The sequence below is a fragment of the Mustelus asterias genome, chromosome 27, assembly GCF_964213995.1.
Source record: "Mustelus asterias chromosome 27, sMusAst1.hap1.1, whole genome shotgun sequence".
Lineage (NCBI taxonomy): Eukaryota > Metazoa > Chordata > Chondrichthyes > Carcharhiniformes > Triakidae > Mustelus > Mustelus asterias.
The window spans coordinates 1,276,814-1,304,433 of NC_135827.1; the positions used below are offsets into that span (position 1 = coordinate 1,276,814).

General features: G+C 45.1%; 1 protein-coding gene across 1 annotated transcript in view; it reads right to left on the reverse strand.

Annotated features, from left to right (window-relative positions):
* LOC144480060 (suppressor of tumorigenicity 14 protein homolog) overlaps positions 1 to 27,568 on the reverse strand; it is a 90,532-nt gene extending 62,964 nt beyond the window's left edge. The window contains exon 1 of the mRNA XM_078199232.1: positions 27,308 to 27,568. Coding sequence (XP_078055358.1) covers positions 27,308 to 27,346 — 39 coding nt within the window. The 5' untranslated portion in view covers positions 27,347 to 27,568. The remainder of the gene's footprint in view (positions 1 to 27,307) is intronic.
* Positions 27,569 to 27,620: the final 52 nt, after the last annotated feature.

The following is a 27,620-nucleotide window of genomic DNA, read 5'->3' on the forward strand; positions in this document are numbered from 1 at the left end:
AATGCAGGTCACATAAAATAAGTGCTTAAATGGGGAAAGTGAGGTCAGTTCAGGTGATTGGTGAGTAGCTAGTGGATCTATGTCTTAAATCTGTTTTAGTTATGCTCGCTAACGGTCTGATAAACAGGGGCGTGGCAGGACATCGCAATCCTGTGGAGTGCACATCCTGTCCCGTGTGATGATTCTTGTGCCCTGAACAGGCCAGGGGGTGTGGCCAGCTGGAGCAGCTCAACATTTGGATTTCAGAGCTTAAACGGCAATTGGCCACCTCCTGCAAGCACCACAGCAAAGGGGGCCACCTTTGTGGGTGTCCTCACCATACAGCTTAAGGTAGAGAGCAAATAGGTGACGGCCAGGAAGGAGAACCAATTAGAGTGCGCATCTCACTCTCCAACCATTTCCAATTCCCAAAACTGGTGAAAGTGATGATTCCTTCGGGGAGTGCAGCCAGAATCAAGTCCACAGCTCAGCTGTACAAGGGGACAGAAGATTGGGAAAGCAATAGGGTCAGGCACGCCATAGTTAGGGGAATGGACTGGTTTCTGCACTCAGACATGAATCCAGGATGATAAATGTCCCCCTGATGCCGAGGTCAAGAATATCACTGGGCAGCTGTAGAATACTCAGGTGGGAGGCAGGGGTCTTGGTTCATACCGATTCCAACAACATATCAAAGGGGATGTGATCCTGCAGGCAGAATCATAGAATAGTACAGTGCAGAAAAGGCCCTTCGGCCCATCAAGTCTGCACCAATGCATGAAAGGCCCTGACCTGCCCAGCTAACCCACATGCCAGCACTTGGCCCATAGGCTTGAATGTTAGGGCATGCCATGTACTCATTCAGGTACTTTTGAAAGGATGTGAGGCATCTCGCTTTCATCACCCTCCCAGGCAATGCATTCCAGACCGTCACCACTCTGAGGAAAAAGGTTTCTCCTCAAACCTCCCACCCCTCACTTGTAACTTGTGCCCCCTCGTAACTGACCCTTCAACTAAGAGCTGCTCCCTATCCACCCTGTCCATTCCCCTCATAATCTTGAACACCTCAATCAGGTCACCCCTCAGTCTTCTCTGCTCCAGAGAAAACAACCCAAGCCTATCCTATGGGAATTTGTGCATGGAGTCAGAAGAGATAGGAGAGGTGATGAATGAATACTTTTCTTCGGTGTTCACCAAGGAGAGGGGCCATGTTTTTGAGGAAGAGAGGGTGTCACAGGCTGATAGGCTGGAGGAAGTAGATGTTCGGAGGGAAGATGTACTAGCAATTTTGAATAAACTGAAAGTTGATAAGTCCCCTGGGCCTGATGAAATATATCCTAAGAGTCGTTGGGAGACAAGGGATGAGATAGCAGAGCCTTTGGCATTGATCTTTGCGTCCTCACTGTCCACGGGGGTGGTGCCAGAGGACTGGAGAGTGGCGAATGTGGTTCCTCTGTTTAAGAAAGGGAATAGAAATGACCCTGGTAATTATAGACCGGTTAGTCATACTTCGGTGGTCGGTAAGTTGATGGAAAAGGTCCTCAGGGATAGGATTTATGACCATTTAGAAAGATGCAGCTTAATCCGGGATAGTCAGCACGGATTTGTGAAGTGCAAGTCTTGCCTCACAAATTTGATAGAATTTTTTGAGGAGGTAACTAAGTATGTAGATGAAGGTAGTGCAGTTGATGTCATATACATGGATTTTAGTAAGGCGTTTGATAAAGTCCCCCATGGTCGGCTTATGAAGAAAGTAAGGATGTGTGAGATAGAGGGAAGTTTGGCCGATTGGATAGGTAACTGGCTATCTAACAGAAGACAGAGGGTGGTGGTGGATGGAAAATTTTCGGACTGGAAACCGGTTACCAGCGGAGTGCCACAGGGATCAGTGCTTGGTCCTCTGCTATTTGTGATTTTTATAAATGACTTGGAGGAGGGGGCTGAAGGGTGGATCAGTAAATTTGCTGATGACACCAAGATTGGTGGAGTAGTGGATGAGGTGGAGGGCTGTTGTAGGCTGCAAAGAGATATAGATAGGATGCAGAGCTGGGCTGAAAAATGGCAAATGGAGTTTAACCATGACAAATGCGAGGTGATTCATTTTGGTAGGACAAATTTAAATGTGGATTACAGGGTCAAAGGTAGGGTTCTGAAGAATGTGGAGGAACAGAGAGATCTTGGGGTTCATATCCATAGATCTCTGAAGGTTGCCACTCAAGTGGATAGAGCCGTGAAGAAGGCCTATAGTGTGTTGGCGTTCATTAACAGGGGGTTTGAGTTTAAGAGCCGTGGGGTTATGCTGCAACTGTACAGGACCTGGGTGAGACCATATTTGGAATATTGTGTGCAGTTCTGGTCACCTCACTATAAGAAGGATGTGGAGACACTGGAAAGAGTGCAAAGGAGATTTACCAGGATGCTGCCTGGTTTGGAGGGTAGGTCTTATGAGGAAAGGTTGAGGGAACTTGGGCTTTTCTCTTTGGAGCGGAGGAGGTTGAGAGGAGACTTGATAGAGGTTTATAAGATGAGGGGGATAGATAGAGTGAACGTTCAAAGACTATTTCCTCGGGTGAATGGAGTGGTAACTAGGGGGCATAACTATTGGGTTCATGGTGGGAGATATAGGAAGGATGTCCGAGGTAGGTTTTTTTACTCAGAGAGTGGTTGGGATGTGGAATGGACTGCCTGCAGGGATAGTGGAGTCAGAAACTTTAGGAACATTTAAGAAGCTATTGGATAGGCACATGGAGTACTTCGGGATGATAGGGAGGAAATAACTTGATCTGGGTTTCAGACAAAGCTCGGCACAACAACGTGGGCCGAAGGGCCTGTTCTGTGCTGTACTGTTCTCTCCAACCTTTCTTTCTAACTTAAATGTTCATCCCAGGCAGCATCCTGGTAAATCTCCTCTGCACCCCTTCCAGTGTGTTCACGTTCTTCTTATAACGTGGCGACCAGAACTGCACACAGTGCTCTAGCTGTGGCCTCACCAAAGTTCTACACAACTCCATCATGACCTCTGTTTTTTGCAATCTATACCCCGATTGATAAAGGCGTGTCTGTCATATGTCTTTTTCACCACTCTATTAACCTGCCTTTCTGCCTTCAGAGGTCTATGGACAAACACGCCAAGGTCCTTTTGTTCTTTGGAACTCCCCAGTGTTAGACCTTTCATAGTATACTCCAATGTCAAATTACTTGGCAAAGAAGTCAGGAAGCTGGGAAAGAAACCTCCAGATTACTCCCAGTGCCACAACTACGAGCAAAGCAATAAAGACAGAGCAGAGACCAAAAAACAAAGAAGAAAATTACAGCACAGGAACAGGCCCTTCGGCCCTCCAAGCCTGCACCAACCATGCTGCCCGACTTAACTAAAACCCCCTACCCTTCCGGAGACCATATCCCTCCATTCCCATCCTATTCATGTATTTGTCAAGATGCCCCTTAAAAGGTCACTAGCATATCTGCTTCTACTACCTCCCCCAGCAGCAAGTTCCAAGCACCCGCCACGCTCTGTATAAAAAAACCTGTCTCGAACATCTCCTTTAAATCTTGCCCCTCGCACCTTAAACCTGTGCCCCCTAGTAATGGACTCTCCATCCTGGGAAAAAGCTTCTGACTGTCCAGTCTGTCCATGCCTCTCATAATCTTGTAGACTTCTATCAGGTCGCCCCTCAACCTCCGCCTTTCCAATGAGAACAAACCAAGTTTCTCCAATCTCTCCTCATAGCTAATGCCCTCCATACCAGGCAACATCCTGGTAAATCTTTTCTGTAGCCTCTCCAAAGCCTCCACATCCTTCTGGTAGTGCGGCAACCAGAATTGAACACTATATTCCAAGTGCGGCCTAACTAAGGTTCTATAAAGCTGCAACATGACTTGCCAATTTTTAAACTCAATACCCCGGCCGATGAAGGCAAGCATGCCGTATGCCTTTTTGACTACCTTCGCCACTTGCGTTGCCACTTTCAGTGACCTGTGTACCTGTACACCCAGATCCCTTTGCCTATCAATTCTCTTAAGGGTTCTGCCATTCACTGTATATTTCCTATCTGTATTAGGCCTTCCAAAATGCATTACCTCACATTTGTCAGGATTAAACTCCATCTGCCATCTCTCCGCCCAAATCTCCAACCGATCTATATCCTGCTGTATCCTCTGATGGTCCTCATCACTATCCGCAAATCCATCAACCTTTGTGTCGTCTGCGAACTTACTAATCAAACCAGTTACATTTTCCTCCAAATCATTTATATATATATTACAAACAGCAAAGGTCCCAGCACTGATCCCTGAGGAACGCCATTTGTCACAGCCCTCCATTCAGAAACGCACCCTTCCACTGCTACCCTCTGTCTTCTATGACCGAGCCAGTCCTGTATCCATCTTGCCAGCTCACCTCTGATCCCATGCTACTTCACCTTCTGTAACAGTCTGCCATGAGGGACCTTGTCAATGGCCTTACTGAAGTCCATGTAAACAATATCCACTGCCCTACCCAAAGAGATGAGTGCTTTAGATTCCTGGGACATCGGGACCAGTTCAGGGAAGATAGGATCCATGCAGGTCAGATGGGTTGCACCGAACAGAGTTGGGACCTTTGTGGGGTGATCTGCCAGTACCATTGAGGAGAATCTAAACCAACTTGGCAGAGGGATGAAAACCAGGAGGTAATATTAAAGAGAAAAAAATAAGGTGCAGAGTTGGGAGATCTCGATAGCACTATAGTAAGAAATGGTATTAGGTGGGAGTCAATAAATAAAGTTTAAATTGGATTTCTGTGCATGTATATGGGTACTTTATATTTGTGGATACACAGTGTTCAAGAAAGATAGGAAAAGAAAAAGAGAGGGCGGTATTGGTTAAGGAGAATATTAGTTGTGGATAGTAAGGGTGGCCCAGTGGGGTCAAGGACAGAATCTATTTGGTTAGAGTTAAGAAAAAATAACAGCACTGGATGTAATCTATAGGCCACCAAATCGAGGGAAAGATAGAGGAACAAATTTACAAGGCGATTATAAAATTATAGTTACAATAGGGGACTAATTATCCCAACATTTCCAGTCCATTTCTGAATATAGTGCTGGGAATAAGGTGCGCCAAGTGGTTGGGGAAAATTTAGGAAGTGATCATAGCATCATAAAGCTTAAATTAGCCACAGAAAAGGAGAAGGAGCAATCCAAAGTGAAAATAATTAATTACAGGAGGGCCAACTTCAGGATCAGGGAACACATCAAGTAAACTGCAATCTTAGATCGACAGGCAAAAGTATAATAGAACAATGGGCCATCTTTAACGAGGGGATTGTTGGGGCACATTCTATCACAGAGGGAAAGTAAGATGAACAAAGCCAGAGAAGATGAAGCAGAGACAAATGTCAGGTTGATAATAAGTGAGAACCAGGGTGAATATAAAACATTTTGGGGCGGCACGGTAGCACAGTGGTTAGCACTGCTGCTTCACAGCTCCAGGGTCCCGGGTTCGATTTCCGGCTCGGGTCACTGTCTGTGTGGAGTTTGCACATTCTCCTCGTGTCTGCGTGGGTTTCCTCCGGGTGCTCCGGTTTCCTCCCACAGTCCAAAGATGTGCGGGTTAGGTTGATTGGCCAGGTTATAAATTGTCCCTTAGAGTCCTGGGATGCGTAGGTTAGAGGGATTAGCGGGTAAATATGTGGGGGTAGGGCCTGGGTGGGATTGTGGTCGGTGCAGACTCGATGGGCCGAATGGCCTCCTTCTGCACTGTAAGGTTTCTATGATTTCTTTCTATGATTCATTCAGAGGGGAATTTTAAAAAAAAGCAAAGGCAGCAGAGAGAGAATATGACAAGAGACTGGCAGTTAACACAAAAAGGAAATCCAAAAGTCTTCTCTGGGCATTAAAATTAGTAGAAGGACGATAAAAGGTGGATTGGGGCCGATTAGGAACCAAAAAGGTGATTTACACGTGGAGGCAGAGGACATGACTGAGGTATTAAATGCCTTTGTCCCATGTCTGTCTTTGTCTACGAAGAAGATTTTGCCAAAGGTATCGTGAAAGGAGAGGTAGTTGAGACACTGGATGGGTTAAAAGAGAAGGATTAGAAAGGCTGACTGCATTTAAAGTTGATAAGTCACCAAGACAGGATCAGAGGCACCTGAAACAATTCAAGGAAGCAAGGGTGAAAATAGTTGAGGCAACTGGCCATCACCATCCAACTCTCCAAGGATATAGTGATAATGCCAGAGAATGGGGAACTGTTACACCCCGATTCAGAAAATATAAAACCAGCAACCTCAGCCCTCAGAAGTGGGAAACTTTTAAAATGATAGTCCAGCACAAAATTAATAATCACTTGGACACATGTGGATTGATTAAGAAAAGGCAGATGGATTTGTTAAGGGAGAAATGGTGTCTAACTAATAATTTGATTGAATTTTTCGATGAAGTAACAGAGGGGGTTGATGAGGGTAATGTGGTTGATGTGGTGTACACAGACTTCTGAAAGGCAGTTGACAAAGTGCCCCATAACAAGCTTGTCAGCAAAACTAAAGCTGATGGAATAAGAGACAGTGATAGCATTGATACAAAGTTGGCCGAGTGACAGGAAACAGGAAGTATTGGTAAATAATGTTTCTTGGACTGCAGGATGGTATGAAATGGGGTTCTTCAGGAGTCAGTATTAGAATAACTGCTTTCCTCGATCTATATTGATGCCCTAGACTTGGGTGTGCAGATAAAGTTTCAAACTTTGAAGAGTGAAAGTATGGTGAGCTGGAGGAGGATAGTGATGGACCTCAAGAGGACATAGCCAGGCATGTGGCAGATTAAATTTAATACCTAGAAATTAAAGGTGATTTATTTTGGTAGTAGGAATAAGAAAAGACAGTTGAAAATAAAGGTTAGAATTCCAGAGAGTGCAGGAGGAGGGGGCTGGGGGCATTTTTACACAAAACATTGAATGTATCATTGTTTTAGATGAGACAGAAGGGGAAACAAAAAGGCGTGGGGGAGTTGCATTGCTGATTTCGGAGCACATCATAGCTGCGCTGAGAGAGGAGACACATTGGAGGGATATTGCAGAGAGGCATTATGGGTGGGGCAAGGAATAGGAAGGGTGAGATCACAATGTTGGGAGTGTACTACAGACCTCCCAACAGCCCGCAGGAGACAGAGGAGCAGTTGTGTAGTCAGTTTCTGGAAAGGTGTGAAAAAAAAAGCAGCGTAGTTGTGGTGGACGACTTTAACTTCCTCCATATTGGCTGGGATTCCCTTAGAGCCAGGGGACTGCAATTTGTTAGATGTGTCCAGGTGGGCTTTTTGATTCAGTATGTTGACAATCCAACCAGGGAGGGGGCCGTACTAGACTGGATATTAGGGAATGAGCCTGGCCAGGTGATCGATGCTTCAGTGGGGAAGCATTTTGGACTTAGTGACCATAATTATTCCATCAGACCAAAATTCCATCCGGTTTTGGGTCACATTGGATAAGGATAAGAGTGGCTCTTCGTTGAGGGTGCTTAATTGAGTGAGGGCCAATTACGTCCAAATTAGACAGGAACTGGGGAATGTGGATTCAGAGCGGCTACTTGAGGGTAAAGGCTAGTTGAAGTGTAGGACAGGCATGTCCCTGCAAAACTGAAGGATAGAAATGGCAGGATTCTGGAACCATGGGTGACAAGGGAAATTGTAAGCTTAATCAAAAAGGAAAAAGGAAGCATACAATAGGTCTAGGCAACTAAAAACTGAAGACGCCCTTAAGAAATATAGAGAGGTAGGAACTTAAATGCGGAATTAGGGGGGGCTAAAAGGGGCCATGAAATGTCTTTAGCAAACAGGGTCAAGGAGAATCCCAAGGTTTTTTATGGATATATTAGGAGCAAGAGAAAGAGTAGGCCCACTCAAATACAATGGAGGGAAGTCATGCGTAGAGCTACAGGAAGTGGGTGAGATTCTTAATGAGTACTTTGATTCGATATTTACCAAGGAGAAGGTCATGATAGATGTTCAGGTCAGGGATAGGTCAGTGAACGCACAAGAGAATGTCAATATATCAAAGGAGGAAGTGTTGGGTATCCTAAATTGCATTAAGGTAGACAAGTCCCCGGGACCAGATGGAATCTATCCCAGGTTACTGTGGGAGGCAAGGGAGGAAATAGCTGGGGCCTTAACAGATATCTTCATATCCTCTTCGACACAGGCAAGGTTCCAGAGGACTGGAGGATAGCCAATGCTGTTCCTTTGTTTAAGAAAGGAAGCAAGGATAATCCAGGAAATTATAGGCCAGTGAGCCTGATGTCAGTGGTGCGGAAACTTTTTGGAGATGATACTGAGGGGCAGATTATATGCACATTTGGAAGAAAATGGACTAGTTACTGACAGGTAGCATGGTTTTGTATGGGGAAGGTCATGTCTCACCAACTTGATTGGGTTTTTTTGAAGAGGTGACAAAGATAATGGATGAGGGAAGGGCTGTCAATGTAGTTTATATGGACCTTAGTAAGTCATTTGATAAGGTCCCACATGGCAGACTGGTACAAAAACTAAAATCACATGGGATTTAGAGCTGGCTAAATGGATACAGAACTGGCTTGGTTATAGAAGTGGAGATGCGCATTTCCACTCCATCTGACGAAGGAGCAGAGCTCCGAAAGCTAATGGTATTTGCTACCAAATAAACCTGTTGGACTTTAGCCTGGTGTTGTTAAAACTCTTACTTGGTTATAGAAGACAGAGAGTAGTGGTGGAAGGGTGTTTTTCAGAATGGAGATCTGTAGCTAGTGATGTTCCACAGGGATCAGTGCTGGGACCTCTGTTGTTTATAGTATATATGAATGATCTGGAGGAAAATGTGAGTGGTCTTAGTAAGTTTGCGGATGACACGAAGATTGGTGGAGTTGCTGATAGTGCTGGGGATTGTCAGAGGATACAACAGGATATGGATAGATTGGAGACTTGGACACAGAAATGGCAGATGGAGTTTAATCCAGACAAATGGGAGGTGATGCATTTTGGAGGATCAAATTTAGGTGTGAATTACACTGTAAATGGTAGAATCCTTAGGAACATTAACATAGAGATCTGGGTGTGCAGGTCCATAGTTCCCTAAACGTGGCAATGCAGGTGGCCAAGGTGATTAAGAAGGCATATGGCATGCTTGCCTTCATTGGCACAGAGTACAAGAGTTGGCAAATCATGTTGCAGCTACATAAAACCTTGGTTAGGCTGCATTTGGAGCACTGCATGCAGTTCTGGTCGCCACACTACCAGAAGGACGTGGAAGCTTTGGAGAGAGTGCTAAGAAGGTTCACCAAGATGTTGCCTGGTCTCGAGGGTGTTGACTATGAGGAGAGGTTGAATAAACTAAGATTGTTTTCACTGGAAAGGTGGAGGTTGAGGGGAGACCTGATAGAGGTCTACAAAGTTATGAGGCATAGACAGGGTGAGTCTTTCTCCCAGGGTGGAAGTGTCAATTACAAGGCGGCACAGGTTCAAGGTGAGAGGGGGAAAGTTTAAGGGAGATGTATAGAGGAAGTTTTCCACGCAGAGAGTGGTGGGTGCCTGGAACATGCTACCAGAGGATGTGGCGGAAGCAGGCACATCTAAGAGGCATCTGGATGGATACATGAATAGGGAGGGAAGAGAGGGATACAGACCGAGTAAGGGCATAAGGATCTTTTTTTTAAGTTTAGTTAGGGCATCATGCTTGGAACGGGCTTGGAGGCCCGAAGGGCCTGTTCCGGAGCTGTACTTTCTTTATTTCAGGACAGGTTGAGAAAGATGTTGATAAAGTACACAATACCCTGGGCTTGATAAATAACAAAAGCAAGGAATTGTGCTGAATCCGTCTCAAAATATTGGTTCAGCTTCAGCTGAGTGTTGTGTTCAATTCTGGAGACCACAATTTAGGAAGGATGTGAAAGCTTTAGAGAGGGCGCAGAAAAAAGTGGTTAGGATCTGTAATGCACTGCCCGAGAGTGCGGTGGAGGCAGTTACAATTGTGGTTTCAAATGGGGAATTGGATCATTTTCTGAAAAGAAAATATTTGCTGGGCTAAGGGGAAAGGCTGGTTGGGGTGAGGGGGGCGGGGGAGGGTGATTGAATAGTTCTTAAAGAGAGCCAGCGAGGACACGATTCTGTACAGCAGCAATTCCCTGATTCTCCAAGCAGAGGCATTTGGGTTTCAGGTTCAGAAATCATTAGGCCGGCACAGAAGTAACCAATATTTACAAAACTGCATAATGGATCACACAAGTGGTCTAACCAAGACCCCAAATAATTGCATGTGTGTTTGTTCTTATGCTCCAATCATTTGTGAGAATAGGTAATATTAGCTTTCCACAGCTATATGAGAGACTGGGATCGTTTCTTCAGAGCAGAAAGGTTACGAGGAGAGTTAATTCAGGTGCTCAAATATATTAAAGATTTTAATAGAATGGATAGGGAGAACCTGTTTCCAGTAGCAATAAGCAGAGGACACAGATTTAAAGTTGAACTAGCGGGCAAAAGAGTTCAGTGTTCTTGAACTCATTCACTAAAAGGGTGGTGGAACTTCCAAAAAAAACATTCGCAGAGCAACGGAAAAAGACTGGAGGGAGTGGGATTAATTGGACAACATTTACAAGGAGCTAGCACAGGCACAATAGGCCAAATGGCCTCCTCTTGTGCTGTAAGGTTCTGGGGCTAGGATTTAGTGACTGGACTGCATTGGTTTGATGTTGATCTAAATTAATCCAGGTCAACTGTTCAAAACCTGGACATCTCCTCACTGGTATCTTTTGGACGGATTTATGATCTAAAAGGAAACTAGGGTGAAAAAAGGAGCAGGCAGGAAAGTGGAGTTAAGTGACAATCACATTAGCCATGATTTTATTGAATAGCAGGGCAGAAACTGAAGGGCATCCATGACTAAAAAAAAAGCAGAATGATTTGTTCAAAGACATGAGCAAAGAAATCATTGGACTAAGAATACATTGGGACGGGGCGGCACGGTAGCACAGTGGTTAGCACTGCTGCTTCACAGCTCCAGGGTCCCGGGTTCGATTCCCGGCTCGGGTCACTGTCTGTGTGGAGTTTGCACATTCTCCTCGTGTCTGCGTGGGTTTCCTCCGGGTGCTCCGGTTTCCTCCCACAGTCTAAAGATGTGCAGGTTAGGTTGATTGGCCAGGTTAAAAATTGTCCCTTAGAGTCCTGGGATGCGTAGGTTAGAGGGATTAGCGGGTAAAATATGTGGTCGGTGCAGACTCGATGGGCCGAATGGCCTCCTTCTGCACTGTAGGGTTTCTATGTTTCTATTGCAACAGAGTGAATAAAGAGTTGGTCATTTGGATACTTTGGCAAATCTACAATTCAGTTGCTGAAAATGTTTTCAACTGATTCTTAAACCTTTAATGAGGTCCATGCTGGTGGTTTCCAACCTTTTATATGTCAGGACACTCCTCTATATTATAAACAAATTTCGAGGTACAATTCCTATTTTTTCTTACTGGAAACTTGGTTTTTAACTTCTCTCTGTCCTCGCCTGTTTTTCTGACTTCTCCCCATCTCTCTCGCTTCTCCTAGGATCTTTGTGCCCTTTGAATTTTCGCTTTTTGTGCGGGCTCTTGGGGTCTTTGTCTTCGGCTCCAAGTCCCATTGGCCACGTGCATGGGCCTGACTAACATAATAAATCTAAACCGCGTGTTTGTGGTTCTGTCAGGCACGGGAGGCCTAAGATTCATTGGGTCGTGGAGATGCCAAACCACAGGACTGAAAACAAACGTTATTTTTAGTTTAACTGCATGAATTTTGAATCATTTTTAATCTTTTTTGGCGGCACACTGTTTGGGAACTGCTGGTCTTTGCAACACTAAAGAAACACTCCCAAAATAATTTTCAGGGTTTCCCAGTAACTTGGAATCATAGAATTCCCAGAGTCCATTCAGCCCATCAAACTCGCATTGACAGCAATCCACCCTTTCCCCATAAACCCACGCATTTACCATGCTAATCCCCCTGACATTAAAGGGACAATTTAGCATAGCCAATAGGCCTAACCCACACATCTTTGGACTGTTGTACATGATGTCTTGGGTGTAGCTGATGGAGCGCGTGTGTTTCCATAACTCTCTATGGACTCTGATCTCTCCATTTCTCAGCAGTTATTTCCTACACATTATCTAATCCACTTTTAATGATTCAACATCTTCTGCGAATTTAATCTGAACTGTTCTCTGACCTTTCCTAGCTCCACCAATCATAATCTTTCCTTACAATTCTTACAGCAATTGCCAAATTTCATTTCAAAAGCTTAAGGAAGTGGGATTGAATCATAGAAACCCTACAGTACAGAAAGAGGCCATTCAGCCCAACGAGTCTGCACCGACCACAATCCCACCCAGGCCCTACCCTCATATTCCTACAGATTTACCCACTAATCCCTCTAACCTACGCATCTCAGGACACCAAGGGCAATTTTTAGCATGGCCAATCAACCTAACCCGCACATCTTTGGACTGTGGGAGGAAACCGGAGCACCCGGAGGAAACCCACACAGACACGAGGAGAATGTGCAAACTCCACACAGACAGTGACCCAAGCCGGGAATCGAACCCAGGTCCCTGGAGCTGTGAAGCAGCAGTGCTAACCACTGTGCTACCGTGCCGCCCTATCCTGGGATCCTGCAAAGTTCCAGCATTTATAATAAGCAAAATACTGCAATAAATACTGAATCTGAAATAAGAACAGAATCTGAACAGAGGATGCTGGAAAAACTCAGCTGGTCTGGCAGCATCCGTAAGGAGAGAAAACAGAGTTAACATTCTGAGTCAACACACTGTCAGATCTGAAAGGAGTGAGAATGTTAGAGCAAAATAAAGTGCAACAAGTAGCAACTAATAACAAACAACAACTAGCCTGGTGAGAGAGAAGAGAGGGCGTTTTGCATTGAGGTAGTAATTGTATGGAGTATTAAAAATGTTAAAAATACAAAGGGCTGTAATGAGATGCTGCTCCTCCAGTTTGTACCAGCCTTCGCTGGAACATTGCAGCAGGTCAGGGATGTACATGTGGACATGAGAGCAAGATGCTGAGTTAAAATGGCAAATGACAGGAAGGCTGGGGTCATGCTTGATGACTGAGTGAGTGAAGGTGTTCTGCAAAGTGGTCACCCAGTCTACGTTTAGTCTCCCCAACATAGAGGAGACCATATTGGGAGCAGCGAATACAATAGATCAAACTGAAGGAAGTGCAAGTGCTTAACCTGAAAGGAGAGTTTGGGGCTTTGAACGGTGAGGAGGAAGGTGGTGTTGCCCCTTCTACAACTGCATGGAAAGGTGCCATAGGAGGTCCTTCAGTTCTGACAAAGAGTCTGTTGGGGCGGCACGGTAGCACAGTGGTTAGCACTGCTGCTTCACAGCTCCAGGGTTCGATTCCCGGCTCGGGTCACTGTCTGTGTGGAGTTTGCACATTCTCCTCGTGTCTGCGTGGGTTTCCTCCGGGTGCTCCGGTTTCCTCCCACAGTCCAAAGATGTGCAGGTTAGGTTGATTGGCCAGGTTAAAAATTGTCCCTTAGAGTCCTGGGATGTGTAGGTTCGAGGGATTAGTGGTTAAATATGTGGGGGTAGGGCCTGGGTGGGATTGTGGTCAGTGCAGACTCGATGGGCCGAATGGCCTCCTTCTGCACTGTAGGGTTTCTATGTTTCTATGACTCAAACCCTGTTTCTTTCCTGATAGATGCTGACAGACCTGGTCATTCATCGTGAATTGTTCCAGCATTTCTAAAATAGATTTAAAAAGCAAGACCTTGACAGGAGTGATTTCAGATGACTCATGCTAACCAGGAAGAGAGATCGTAAATTAAGAGAGTCATATGCAGCTGTCAGAGTGAAGGATTAAGACTGTATTGTGAATAAAATTAGCGATGAAATGGAAGCCCAAGTTGCTATGGGTGCAGCGTAATAGTCGATATGAGCAGGGATTGTGCTCACAATGAGAGCTCAGCTTCCCTGTTACACACCCCATGGCCCCACTGCCAAACCCACCCACTCCCAATCCCGCCCCCATGACCTCGCTCCCAAACCCATCCCCCGTGGTCCCACTCCCAAACCCATTCCATTGTCCATAACCAATTCCAGGTCTCACACTGAACCCAATCCTATTTAAGCACAGGGTGAGATTATTGTACTGAAATTTAAGAACTTTCTCAGAAGACTAAGGAAATTTACCATGTCAGCTGCGATTCTCACCAACTTTTACAGATGCACCATAGAAGGCATTCTTTCTGGTTGTATTACAGTTTGGTATGGCTCTTGCTCTGCCCAAGACCACAAGGAACTACAAAAGGTCGTGAATGTAGCCTAATCCATCACGCTAACCAGCCTCCCATCCATTGACTCTGTCTACACTTCCCGTTGCCTCGGCAAAGCAGCCAGCATAATTAAGGACCCCACGCACCCCAGACATTCTTCCTTTGGAAAAAAGATACAAAAGTCTGAGGTCACTTACCAACCGACTCAAGAACAGCTTCTTCCCTGCTGCTGTCAGACTTTTGAATGGACCTACCTCGCATTAAGTTGATCTTTCTCTACACCCTAGCTATGACTGTAACACTACATTCTGCACTCTCTCGTTTCCTTCTCTATGAACGGTATGTTTTGTCTGTATAGCGCACAAGAAACAATACTTTTCACTGTATGTTAATACGTGACAATAATAAATCAAATCAAATAATACATGAGTATCCATCAGTGACTGGTCTAATAAAGATCCCTCCCAATATTCCTCTCCACCCTACAGACCTGTAGGGACACGCTTTAAGAAGCAGCTTGACAACGATTCCAGGCCCAATTATGAAACCAGTGTACCTGAACAATAATACAAAATCCAAATGTTAATTAGCTAATGAGCTTTGGCAAGCTGAAACACCTCTTGTTCACTGAGTAAATACAGGTGGGACCCCCTTAAAGAGCAATAGCAAAGGGAAGGAGTCTCACACCAGTTAAACAGGTTACCTCACACTACTATCATTTAAACTCTGAAGGATTGCGTTTAGATTGCACATGCAGCAATGCCAAATAAGTCATTAGACAACTCGTTTAGTAGAAACAGCAGGTGTTTAAGGTGAGTTCGCTGACCCAGGGGACCCCCGCTTCCTCATACTGTGACACCAGATGAGACACTGAAAATAAGCTCAGGGGCGAGTGAAGAGCAGCTCCTGTTGATTTACTGCTCTACACCAGGGCCCTAATCTGGTCAGACTGTCCTAGCAGCAACCCATGCCAAGCTCCACTGCACTCTGGGAAACAATGCAGGTGTGGCAATCAGGAACTAGAGTTTCTATGACGGATTATTTATTGGATTCTGCTCATAGTAACTGTTAAAATTGGGTTCCACTAATTGTCCTACAGTCTGCAATGCCCAAGGTTCCTTTTACTGATCTCCAAAGGTAGTTCCATTGGGCCCCACATCAGCTCGCTACACAGCTTCCTACAACCACGGTTTACAGTGACTGAACATATCCATGGGTTTCACAAAGGGGGAGGGGACAGTCATTTTGGCATTCTTTTGATTGACAGGCATGTCTGGAGAGAGAGAGAGCAAAAGCGAGAGCGCGAGAGGATCAGGGTACAAGGACAGGGCTAAGAATCTCCAAGTCTGAGTTAGTGTGCAACTTCTCTTCTCACTGTCCATTTTGTTCACACATTGTATTTGAAATCACTCTCACTAACAGTAACTATAGTGCCTTGGAACACGCATGACACAAAACACCACACCAAGCCACATAATGAGATATTAGGGCAAATGAACAAAGATTCAATCAAAGATTTTAAGGAGCGTCTTAAAGGGAAAGTAGTTTAGGAAGGAATTTCAGCGCCCATGCCGTAGATTCATTTCACTGTAGAAAGGAGCTATTCGGTCCATTGAATCCATGCTAGCTCTCTTTAGAGCAATCCAGTCAGTTCCAGTGGCGTAGTGGTTCGCACTGCTGTCTCACAGCACCAGGGACCCGGGTTCAAATCTGGCCTCGGGTCACTGTCTGTGTGGAGTTTGCACATTCTCCCTGTGTCTGTGTGGGTTTCCACTGGGTGCTCCAGTTTCCTCCCACATTCCAAAGATGTGCAGGTTAGGTTAATTGGCCATGCTAAATTGACCCTAGTGTCAGGGGGATTAGCAGGGTATATATGTGGGGTTATGGGGATAGGGCCTGGGTGGGATTGTGGTTGGTGCAGACTCGATGGTCCAAATGGCCTCCTTCTGCACTGTATGGATTCTTATGATTCTCCTATTCTATCCCCCTAGCCCTGAAGCTTTACTTCCTTCAAGTACCCATCCAATTTCCTTTTGAAACCATTAGAGTCAGAGAGCATTACTGCATGGAAACAGGCCTTTCGGCCCAAACTTGCTGACCATGGTGCTCTCCCAGCTAGTCCCAACTGCCCGCATTTGGCCCATATTGCTCTAAGCCTTTCCCATCCATGTACTTATCCAAATGCTTTTTTGAATGTTGCTTTGTACCTGTCTGAACCACTTTCTATGACAGCTCATTCCACCCTCTGCATGATGAAGTTGCCCCTCAGCTCCCTTTTAAATCTTTCCCCTCTCACCTTAAACCTATGCCCTCTAGTTTCCAATTCCCCTTCCCCTGGGAAAAAGACTGTGTTCATGCTATCTAGGCCCCTCATGATTTTATACACCTCAATAAGGTTCAGCCCTCATTCTCCTACCTTCCAAGGAATAAAGTCCTAGCCTGGCCAGCCTCTCCCTGTAACTCAGGCCCACTAGTCCTGGCGGCATCCTTGTAAATCTTCTCTGCACTCTTTCCAGTTTATCAATGTCTTTCCTATAACAGGGCGACAAAAACTGTACACAATACTCCAAGTGCGGCCTCACCAACGACTTATACAACTGTAACATAGTGTCCCAACTCATGTACTCAGTGCCCTGACTGAGTGCTAAATGCCTTCTTCACCACCCTGTCTACCTGTGACGCCACTTTCAGTGAACTATATACTTGTACTCCTAATTTCCTCTGTTCCTCAACACTTTCCAGGGCCCTACCATTCACTGTATAAGTCCTACCGGGTTTGATTTTCCAAACTGCAACACCCCACACTTCAAATCCATTTGCCAACCTCGGCCCACTTCCCTAACTGATCAAGATCCCCCTGTAATTTTTGAAATCTTCTTCGCTATCAATGATACCTCTTAATTTAGTATCATCTGCAAACTTACTGACCATGTCTTGTACATTCACATCCAAATCATTTATATAATGTCTACTCCAGAGAAAATAACCCCAGTTTCTCCAAACTAACCTTGGAGCTCAAATCCCTCATCCCCGGAACCATTCTGCTAAATCTCCTCTGCACATCTCAAGGACCCTCACATCATCCAAAAGTCTGGTGACCAGAACGGGATGCAATACTCTAGTTGTGGCCTAACCACAACTTATATTCAGCTTAACATCCTGCTTTTGTTCTCAATACTTTCAGTGATGAAGTCCAAGATTCCTAAATTCAGCTGACCGCGCTCTCAGTCTGTCCTGCCACCTTCAAAGACCAATGCACATAAAACCCCCAGGGCTAAGGGCACAGTGTCTGCGCCCCTCCCCAGTACTGGGAACAGTGTCACGGCACTCCCCTCCCCCCTCAGTACTGGGAACAGTGTCACGGCACTCCCCTCCCCCCTCAGTACTGGGAACAGTGTCACGGCACTCCCCTCCCCCCTCAGTACTGGGAACAGTGTCTGCGGCATTCCCCTCCCCCCTCAGTAGTGGGGACAGTGTCTGCGCCCTTCCCTTCCCTCCTCAGTAGTGGGGACAGTGTCTGCGCCCTTCCCTTCCCTCCTCAGTAGTGGGGACAGTGTCTGCGCCCTTCCCTTCCCAGTAGTGGGAACAGTGTCTGTGGCACTCCCCTCAGTACTGCACTGAAGTGTGAACTCGAGGCTCAAATCCTGGAGTTAGATTAGAATCTAGAGTTTCTGAATTGTGAGGCAAGACTGGAAAAAGTGACAAGGAAATGTTTAATCTGGGCTGGAACGGCCACTTGATCTTCTGTGGCTTGGCCCCAGGTTGCAGTTTTGAACTTGATTTTTTAGTTTCTCTTGAAGTAGCTGTTGTTGAACTGACCGAAAGTATCACTCCTGCACCCTTCATATTACCAAGCTGCTCAAGGGGAAGGTGTGTCGACATTTCGACACGTCACTGAGTCACTGTAAAAGGCTGATTGTTGGGATATTTTAATCAAGATTACGTCACGCTAACCCAGACCAACAATATTCAAAATGATAAACATCTCCCCCAATCAGACTGATCACAGAAACATACAGCATATGAGGACATTTTCCTGTACAAAAATCATAGAAACTCACAGTGCAGAAATGGCAACCAAGTTTTAACTTCATTATAGCAGTGACTACAGCTCAATACTACACAATTGGTTGTAACACTCTTTATAACATTGAGAGGTTATGAAAGGTGTTCAAGTTATTAATGCCTGCATGTTCTTTAGCACATTTAGCATGGTTCACTGAGCTCTGGGCATTTTTACCCAGCATTCTTCCTGTAAACCAGTCTGCTGAATCCTGAGGCACACTGTTCACACAACCAGCTCCCAAACTGAATCCGCCACCATTCTCCAACCAACTGAGCTAGCTGGCCCCACACAATCAGAGCAAGCAGCAAGTGATGGAATTTTAACTAATGCCAGCTGCTACGTGCACATACAGATTGTTATACGCAGTGACAATCCAGGAGACGGATTTCAGAGGCAGAACAAGTTTTGATTGATATCTCTGTTGCTTAGCGACAGGTGAGCAGATTTAGAAAGAGAGAACTCTATTTAATCTAGTGTGATCATCTAAAATGTTTCGCCTCGGCCCAACTATTCCAGAGCATTCCTGGATGATCTCCTTCATGCTACCCTGCGTAAACTTGAGGTCATCCAAAACTCACATTGTCCATATTCTTACTTAAACCAAATCCCATTCACCCGTCACTCCCAAACTCATGATCCTATATTGGCTCCTGGTCAAGCAATGCCTCAATTTTAAAATTTTTATCCTTGATTTCAAAGTCCTTGGTGGCCTTTACTTGTCCTATCTCTGTAACCACCTCCAGCCCTACAACCTTCCTGAGATATCCGTACTCATCTAATTCTGGTCTCGAGTATCCCAGACTTTAATTTCATCATCATTGGCTGCCAGGTTTCCAGTAGCCCCAGAGATCTTACCTTACACCTTTCAAATACTTATTTAGAGCTACATTGCATTGTGCAGTTTATTGTTCAAGTTTGTTTCATACAATCCTGCAAAACACATTCTAACATTGTATTACGTTAAAGGCATGACGCAAGTACAAGTTCTGTTGTAATTGTTGAGAACCATAACTCCAAGACCCCCAGGACAAGATATCACTTAGGAACCAGAATCGGAATAAGGATCATTGTCTGCAGGAAACATACGTAGAAACTAGAAGCAGGAGTTGGCTGATCCACCATTCATTATAATTATGACTGATTATCAAATTCAATATCCTCACCCCCTCCTTTCCCCATATCTCTTGTGCTCCTCGATATATATCTAATTTCTTCTTCAAATTGGCCTCAACTATTTTCTGTGGTCATGAATTCTACACATTCACCATCCCCTGGATGAAGAAATTTCTCCTCACCTCAGTCTTAAAATATTTACACCCCTTATCCTCAAACCATGACCTCTAGTTCTGGACTCCCCCCACCATCGGGAACATTCTTTCTGAATCTACCCTGTCTAACCCGGTTAGAATTTTATAAGTTTCTATGAGATCTCCTCTCACTCTTCTAAACTCCAGTGAATATAATCCTAACTGACTTAATCTCTCCTCATATGACAGACCTGCCATCCCAGGAATCAGCCTGGTAAACCTTCGCTGTGCTCCCTCTATAGCATCCTTCTTCAGGCAAGGACACCAAAACTGCACACAATACCCGAGGTGTGGCCTCACCAATGCCCTATACAATTGCAGCAAAACATCCCTATCCCTATACTCAAATCCTCTCGCTATGAAGGCTAACAAACCATTTGCCTTCTTTGCTGCCTGCTGTACCTGCGCGCTTACTTTCAAAAACTGATGCACAAGGAGAAGCATTGTGAAAAAGTTAGTAAAAAGAGAAGGGGCAGTTCTGGACTTTGTTTTAGTGAATTACACTGGGTTTATGGAAGGGGTATTGGTGGAAAGCACTTTTTAAAATATATTTCCTTCTTGGTGTGTGGGTGTCACTGGCTAGGCCAGCATTTATAATCCATCCCTAATTACTCTGGAGGTTGTGGTGAGCTGCCTTCTTGAACTGCTGCTGTCCATGTGGTGTAGGGCCTGTTTGACCCAGTGACAGTGAAGAGAATGGCAATATTGTTCCAAGTCAGAATGGTGAGTGGCTTGCAGGGAACTTCCAGGTGATGGTATTCTCATGCATCTGCTGCCCTTGCCCTGCTAGAGTTACGGGTTCGGAAGGGGTTGCCTAAGGAGCCTTGGTGAGTTGTGGCGCCAATCAAGGGGCTGCTTTATCCTGGATGGTGTTGAGCTTCTCGAGTGTTGTTGGAGTTGCACTCAACCAGGTGATAGTGGTCATAATTTAGAGAAAAGAAGCTCCTCTCTCCACAGCTGCTTCCACCTGCTGAGGTTTTCCAACATTTTCTATTTTTGTTTCAGGTTAGATTTAGTTATAGAAAAAGACAAAGACAGGCCAAATGTTAAATATTTTAATTGGGGAAAGGCTCATTTCAATAAGCTCAGACATGACTGAGAAAATGTAGACTGGAAACACCGACTTGTAACGAAGTGAATGTCAGAATATTGGGAGGCGTTGAGGAGATGTGCGGGTTAGGTGCATTGGCAATGCTAAACTGCCCCTTAGTGTCCCGGGATGTGTAGGTTATGTGGGGTTACGGGGATAAGGCCTAGGTGGGATTGTTGTTGGTGCAGACTTTATGGGCCGAATGGCCTCCTTCTGCACTGTAGGGTTTCTATGATTCTATGAGATTCAGAACAAACAGTACTCACAGAAAAGAGTATGCAATTTTCAAATCTATACACTTCATGATGTCAACAGTGTACAGGAAAGGATAAGGTAAATGTCTCAAAGGTCAATACTGTGGAGTATTGAAAGTTAGAGATGAAGGTTAAAAAAACAGCAAAGAGGACATAAAAAAAAATTGGCAAATAAAATCAAGCAAACCCAACATTTATAAGCACATCACGGAAGAGCATGGCCAACTGTACCCAGTTAGTATGAAGGTGGAATATGTGACCCAGGATTCACAATGAATACATTACATCTGCCTTCATTAAAGATATTGAGTGGAACTCTCCGGCCGTTCACACCGGTGGGATTTTCTGGTCCCGCTGCGGTGAATGGAGGTTTGGGTGAGCGCCAAACTCTCTGTCCTCACTTGGCAGTGGCAGCAGCGGGGCGTGAATGGCAGAAAATTCCGGCCTTTGTAGTTTAGGAGAAGCGGCTGGAAATATTGAATGGAATTAACATAACGAAAACAAGAGATGGTTCTGACAATTAACTTCCCATCCTCTTTGGCTACAGGGGACAGGAGGATTACTAATGTTGTATATTTGTTTAAATGGGGAACAAGGGATAAACAAATCATTATAAGCCATTCAGCCGAATATTGGTGGAAAATTATTGGATAAGATTCTGAGGGATTCTATTAATCATCATTTAGAAAAACATGGATTAATCAAGGGATTTGTTAGGGCACAATTTGTCTCACCTAGATTGATGGATAGACCAAGATTTGCCATTCTTAGGCACAAATAAAATGAGCATAATGGTCTCCATCGGAGCATAAAATTTCTCGGTTTGTATGTGATGCGCATCAATTGGACACGAGGCACAAAGCTTCAGTAAAAGAAGGCTTTTATTAACTAACAATGGAACTATCAGAACTTTAACACACTATCCCAGACTGAAGAGGTCCCGCCCGAGCAGGGGGTCTTATACCTCTCCCAGGAGGCGGAGCCCGACTGGGATGTGCCACAACAGTAACAACCACAGGTGTATCAATCCCACCCTAGCCCAACAACAACATTAGAACAACCCAACAACAACATTAGAACAATCCCACAGTGGGAACCAACGATGGTTCACCACAGTATGTAAAATATGTAAAGTTGAAGAAGGACATGCATTTATATTGGATAAAAGCAAATTACTGCGGATGCTGGAATCTGAAACCAAAAGAGAAAACGCTGGAAAATCTCAGCAGGTCTGGCAGCATCTGTAAGGAGAGAAAAGAGCTGACGTTTCGAGTCCAGATGACCCTTTGTCAAAGCTAAAAGGAATAGAAAGTGGGAGATATTTATACTGCAAGGTGAGGGAATGAAAAATGAGTCATAGCCATAGAAACCGAGGGAAAAGATTGCTAATAGCTGCAGAGAGAATAAGATTGCTAATAGCCACAGAGAGAATAAAGGGTGTGAATGGCCAAACGGGAGAGAAGCTGTAAGTCGTGACAGATGAAGGTGTTGGGGCAGGGAGGAATGGGACAGAGGTAGAATGTAGAAAAGGGGAAGTGGGGGAGGGGGGGGGGGAGGGGAAGGAAAATGAAGAAAGACAATAAAGAAATAAAAGGAAGAGAACAGTAAAAAATTAGAATGAAAACAAAGGGGGTGGAGGTGGGGTAGAGCTAATCATCTGAAACTGTTGAATTTGATGTTGAGGCCGGAAGGCTGTAAAGTGCCGAGCCGGATGATGAGATGCTGTTCCTCCAGTTTGTGTTGAGCTTCACTGGAACATTGCAGCAGGCTAACGACAGACATGTGGGCACGGGAGCAGGATCGTGTGTTAAAATGGCAAGCAACCGGAATGATGTGGAGATGCCGGCGTTGGACTGGGGTGAACACAGTAAGAAGTCTCACAACACCAGGTTAAAGTCCAACAGGTTTATTTGTCGCAAATGCCACACAAGCTTTCGGAACTGGCTGTTCCTTCGTCAGGTGGGTGGGAGTTCTGATCACAAACAGGGCATACAAAGACACAAACTCAATTTACATGAATAATGATTGGAATGGGAGTCTTTACAGCTAATCAAGTCTTAAAAGGTACAGATAACGTGAGTGGAGAGAGCATTAAGCACAGGTTAAAGAGATGTGTATTGTTGCCAGAAGGTCAGGGTCCCGATTGTGCACAGACCAAAGGTGCTCAGCAAAGCGATCAGCCAGTCTACGCTTGGTTTCACATTGGTGACCCCCCCATCACCTTCACCTGGTCCATCTCAGACACTTCCCTCCCCTTCCTTGACCTTTCTGTCTCCATTTCCAGCAATAGACTATCTACCAATACCCATTACAAGCCCACTGACTCCCACAGCTATCTGGACTACAGCTCTTCGCACCCTACATCCTGTGAGGGCTCCATCCTTTTCTCTCAGCTCCTTGCCTCCATCGCATTTGTTCCGCTGATGCCACTTTCCAAAGTGGTGTTTCTAATATGTGCTCCTTTTTCCTCAACCGTGGATTCCCATCTACAGTTGTTGACAGGGCCCTCAACAGCGTGCGGTCCATCTCCCGTACCACAACCCTCAGCCCCCTCCCGTCCCTCTCAGAACAAGGATAGAGTCCCCCTTGTTCTCACATTTCACCCCACCAGCCTCCCCATGAAAGGAATAATCCTCCGCCATTTTCGCCAACTCCAGCGTGATGCTACCACCAACATATCTTCCCTTCACTCCCTCCGTCAGCATTCTGCAGAGACCATTCCCTCCGGGATAACCTAGTCCAATCCTCCACTGTACCCAACACCTCTCCCATCACCCATGGCACCTTCCCATGCAATCACAGAGGGTGTAACACCTGTCCCTTTACCTCTTCCATGCTCACCATCCAAGGCCCAAAACACCCATTCCAGGTTAAGCAGCTTTTCACTTGCACCTCTTTCAATTTGGTCTATTGCATTCGCTGCTCCCAATGTGGTCTCCTCTATATCAGGAAGACCAAACGTAGACTGGGTGATCGTTTTGCTGAGCACCTTCAGTCTGTGCACAATCAGGACCCTGACCTTCCGGTTGCTGCCATTTTAACACACGATCCTGCTCCCAAAGAACAAAGAACAAAGAACAGTACAGCACAGGAAACAGGCCCTTCGGCCCTCCAAGCCTGTGCCGCTCATTGGTCCAACTAGACCAATCATTTGTATCCCTCCATTCCCAGGCTGCTCATGTGACTATCCAGGTAAGTCTTAAACGATGTCAGTGTGCCTGCCTCCACCACCCTACTTGGCAGCGCATTCCAGGCCCCCACCACCCTCTGTGTAAAAAACGTCCCTCTGATGTCTGAGTTATACTTCGCCCCTCTCAGCTTGAGCCCGTGACCCCTCGTGATCGTCACCTCCGACCACTGAAAAAGCTTCCCACTGTTCACCCTATCTATACCCTTCATAATCTTGTACACCTCTATTAGATCTCCCCTCATTCTCCGTCTTTCCAAGGAGAACAACCCCAGTCTACCCAATCTCTCCTCATAGCTAAGACCCTCCATACCAGGCAACATCCTGGTAAACCTTCTCTGCACTCTCTCCAATGCCTCCACGTCCTTCTGGTAGTGCGGCGACCAGAACTGGACGCAGTACTCCAAATGTGGCCTAACCAGCGTTCTATACAGCTGCATCATCAGACTCCAGCTTTTATACTCTATACCCCGTCCTATAAAGGCAAGCATACCATATGCCTTCTTCACCACCTTCTCCAGACCTGCTGAGATTTTCCAGCATTTACTCTTTTGGTTGCATTTATATTGCACTCAGGGCATCCCAAAGAAATTTACTAATAATTAAATTTTTTGAAGTGTAGTCACTGCTGTAACGTGCATCCACCTCGGAGGGCATCAACTTAATATCTGATCCACAAGATACTGAGTATGATACCAAAGGAGCGCAAATGTCAAACTGGGTTATGTGCTCAGAAAGCAACTCCAAGTCCACAAATAAAAGTTCCTGATTGCTCATTTGAATTCAATTCTTAGGTTACTTTCAAAGAAATGTAACCTCCCCCACACCTCAAAATTACTGCAACAAATTCACAATGATCACTGATTAGCTAAAAGCAACCCAGGCAAAACCACTGAGTATCAACAACTCAACCATCCCAGTTCCATCTTCTGACTCATCACTTGACGGGGGAGGTTTCAGGACCGGCTGGACAAAGACAAAACCAACAGGAAAATGGCTGCAAAAGTGTCAGCAATTCTTTGAAAACAGATGCAACAAGAGGAGACAGAGCTCATTCACAGAATGGGAGGTGAACAGGAACATTCTTGTTCATAAACTTTTAAGATTTCTACGTTCTCTTAATTGATAGGAATTGGCTGAGTGATGGAAAGCATGTGAGGATTCAGAGTGGCATATTGACAGGTTACTTAAGGATTGGTCCTGGATTTCTACAGTTTCTTCATTGAGTCTTTGAATCCAAATGGTTAATGAAAAAAAAAATGCAAATGATAGCAATTTAGGAGCAACATTTAATCTGAGGCAGCAGCTCTGGACCAGCAGTGGAGATGGACAGAAGGTGCACAAGAGCGCAGCATTAGCAATGAGATTTAATATAAGAATGTAGAAAATGGAATGACAAAATAAAGACACGTCCGAGAATTTGCAGATTCAGCAATCAACATATCCAACCATCAGCAACACCCAAAACAACGCGTGGTGCAGACATGGAGAGAGTGTGCAAACTCCACACAGTCACCCAAGGCCAGAATTGAACCTGGGTCCCTGGGCGCTGCGAGACAGCAGTATTAACAGCATGGTATAATTGGAGATTCTGTCTACCTTTTTACTGGGAGTAACTGAACTATGATCAGTCAGAAAGTATCCTTTAACATTTAATCGTGTAATGATGAGATTGTAATATCTAGCTGAGGCACAGAACAAAGATCCACGCCAATGGCTGGTTATGGACACTGCTCCAGAGAGAGTGGCAGAATATTGACTGCTGACAACCATTACTCATATTGACAGGCACTGTGACTCATAACATTCCTCACTCAGAGGTTTCTGTTTTACAATACGTCTACAGCACCTTTCACAACCACCCTATCCAAAGCAACTTATTTAGAAAGAGAATCATTGTTATGATGTGGAAAACATGGCAGCCAGTTGATAAATTGCAATGTTACAAGGACCAGATCATCAATTTCAGTGATACTGGTTAAGGTGTAAATAATAACAGGACCACCAGGAAAAATCAGCTACTCTAAGAGCGCCATGGAATCTTTTATATAAAGTTTTGAGAGCCACAGTATTTGTTTTAACGTCTCACCTGAAAGATGATCAGAGTGGTATTTCCTCAGTACTGGGAGTGACAGCCTACAAAGTGCTCAAAGTTCCAGTGTGGGAGTTTAACCAACAATCTCTGACTCAGAAGCAAACGTTCTCCAAACTGAATGAAGTCCTACTGAATAACCCATTCCACAATCTTAAACTGATTACTCTGGATCAGAACCAACGATTCTAATGTTAACATGAAGAGACTGAGTTATAAAGGAGAGGCTGGATAGACTGGGACTTTTTTCTCTGGAGCATAGGAGGCTGAGGGTTGATCTTATAGAGGTCTATAAAATAATGAGGGGCACAGATCAGCTGAATAGTCAATATCTTTTCCCAAAGGTAGGGGATTCTAAAACTAGAGGGCATAGGTTTAAGGTGAGAGGGGAGAGATACAAAAGTGTTCAGAGGGGCAATTTTTTCACAGAGGGTGGTGAGTGTCTGGAACAAGCTGCCAGAGGTAGTAGTAGTCGTAGAGGCAGCATGGACAAGTTGGGCCGAAGGGCCTGTTTCTATGCTGTAAACCTCTATGACTCTATGAGAACATCAGTCCCACTTACAGGTATTGTTGCACTGTAACACCAGATCCCCACTCTGATGGTAACAGAATTCAAAATTCATTTAAGAGTCTCCCAGGTGAGTGGAGGGAAACGTTTAAACTTGACATTGCTAAATTGAGAGCTTACTCCGCACAAAATAGGAAATAAGACAAAATGACCCGGGTTCACCATCCTGTTCCTCAGTTCCATCGCCAGCCTTGTGCCACTGACTATTTCAACCAGTCTCATTCTTAAACTCCCCTCCAGTCCACTCTCAACATAAACTCAGTGAAGAAAAGTTCTGGATCCTGAGGATCCACAAGCTCCGCAATCCTGAGTTCCACCATCCAACCCTGGTTAACTATCAACACTGAGGATCTTTGTTAAACATTAACTTACGGAGTTTGAATTTATAACCGAACCAGGAGCAGGGCGGAAAGAGAGAGAGAGAAATGGGGGGTGGGGGGAGAGGAGGTTAGAGAGAGGAGGAAGGAGGGAATGGAGGAATAATAGGAATCTGGACACTTACATCCCTCTTAGGGTCGAACTTGAGGCTGGATTGTATCATCTTGAGGCGGGATCGCGACTCAATCCCCGGAGTGAGTGATTCCGTCTGTCTGTCCCGGGAGTGCGGTTCTCTGTGTCTCCCTGACTCTCTCACACACTCTCTGATGTGTATGTTTCTCTCTTATCTCTGACTCGGTGTGTGTGTATATATATATATATGTGTGTGTGTGTGTTGTATGTGACTCACTCTCAGTCTGTCTCTCTCTCTCTCTCAGGTGTGTCTGTCATGTGACAGGAAATACCTGTGTCTCCTCCCCAAGGTGGGTGGTTTGAAC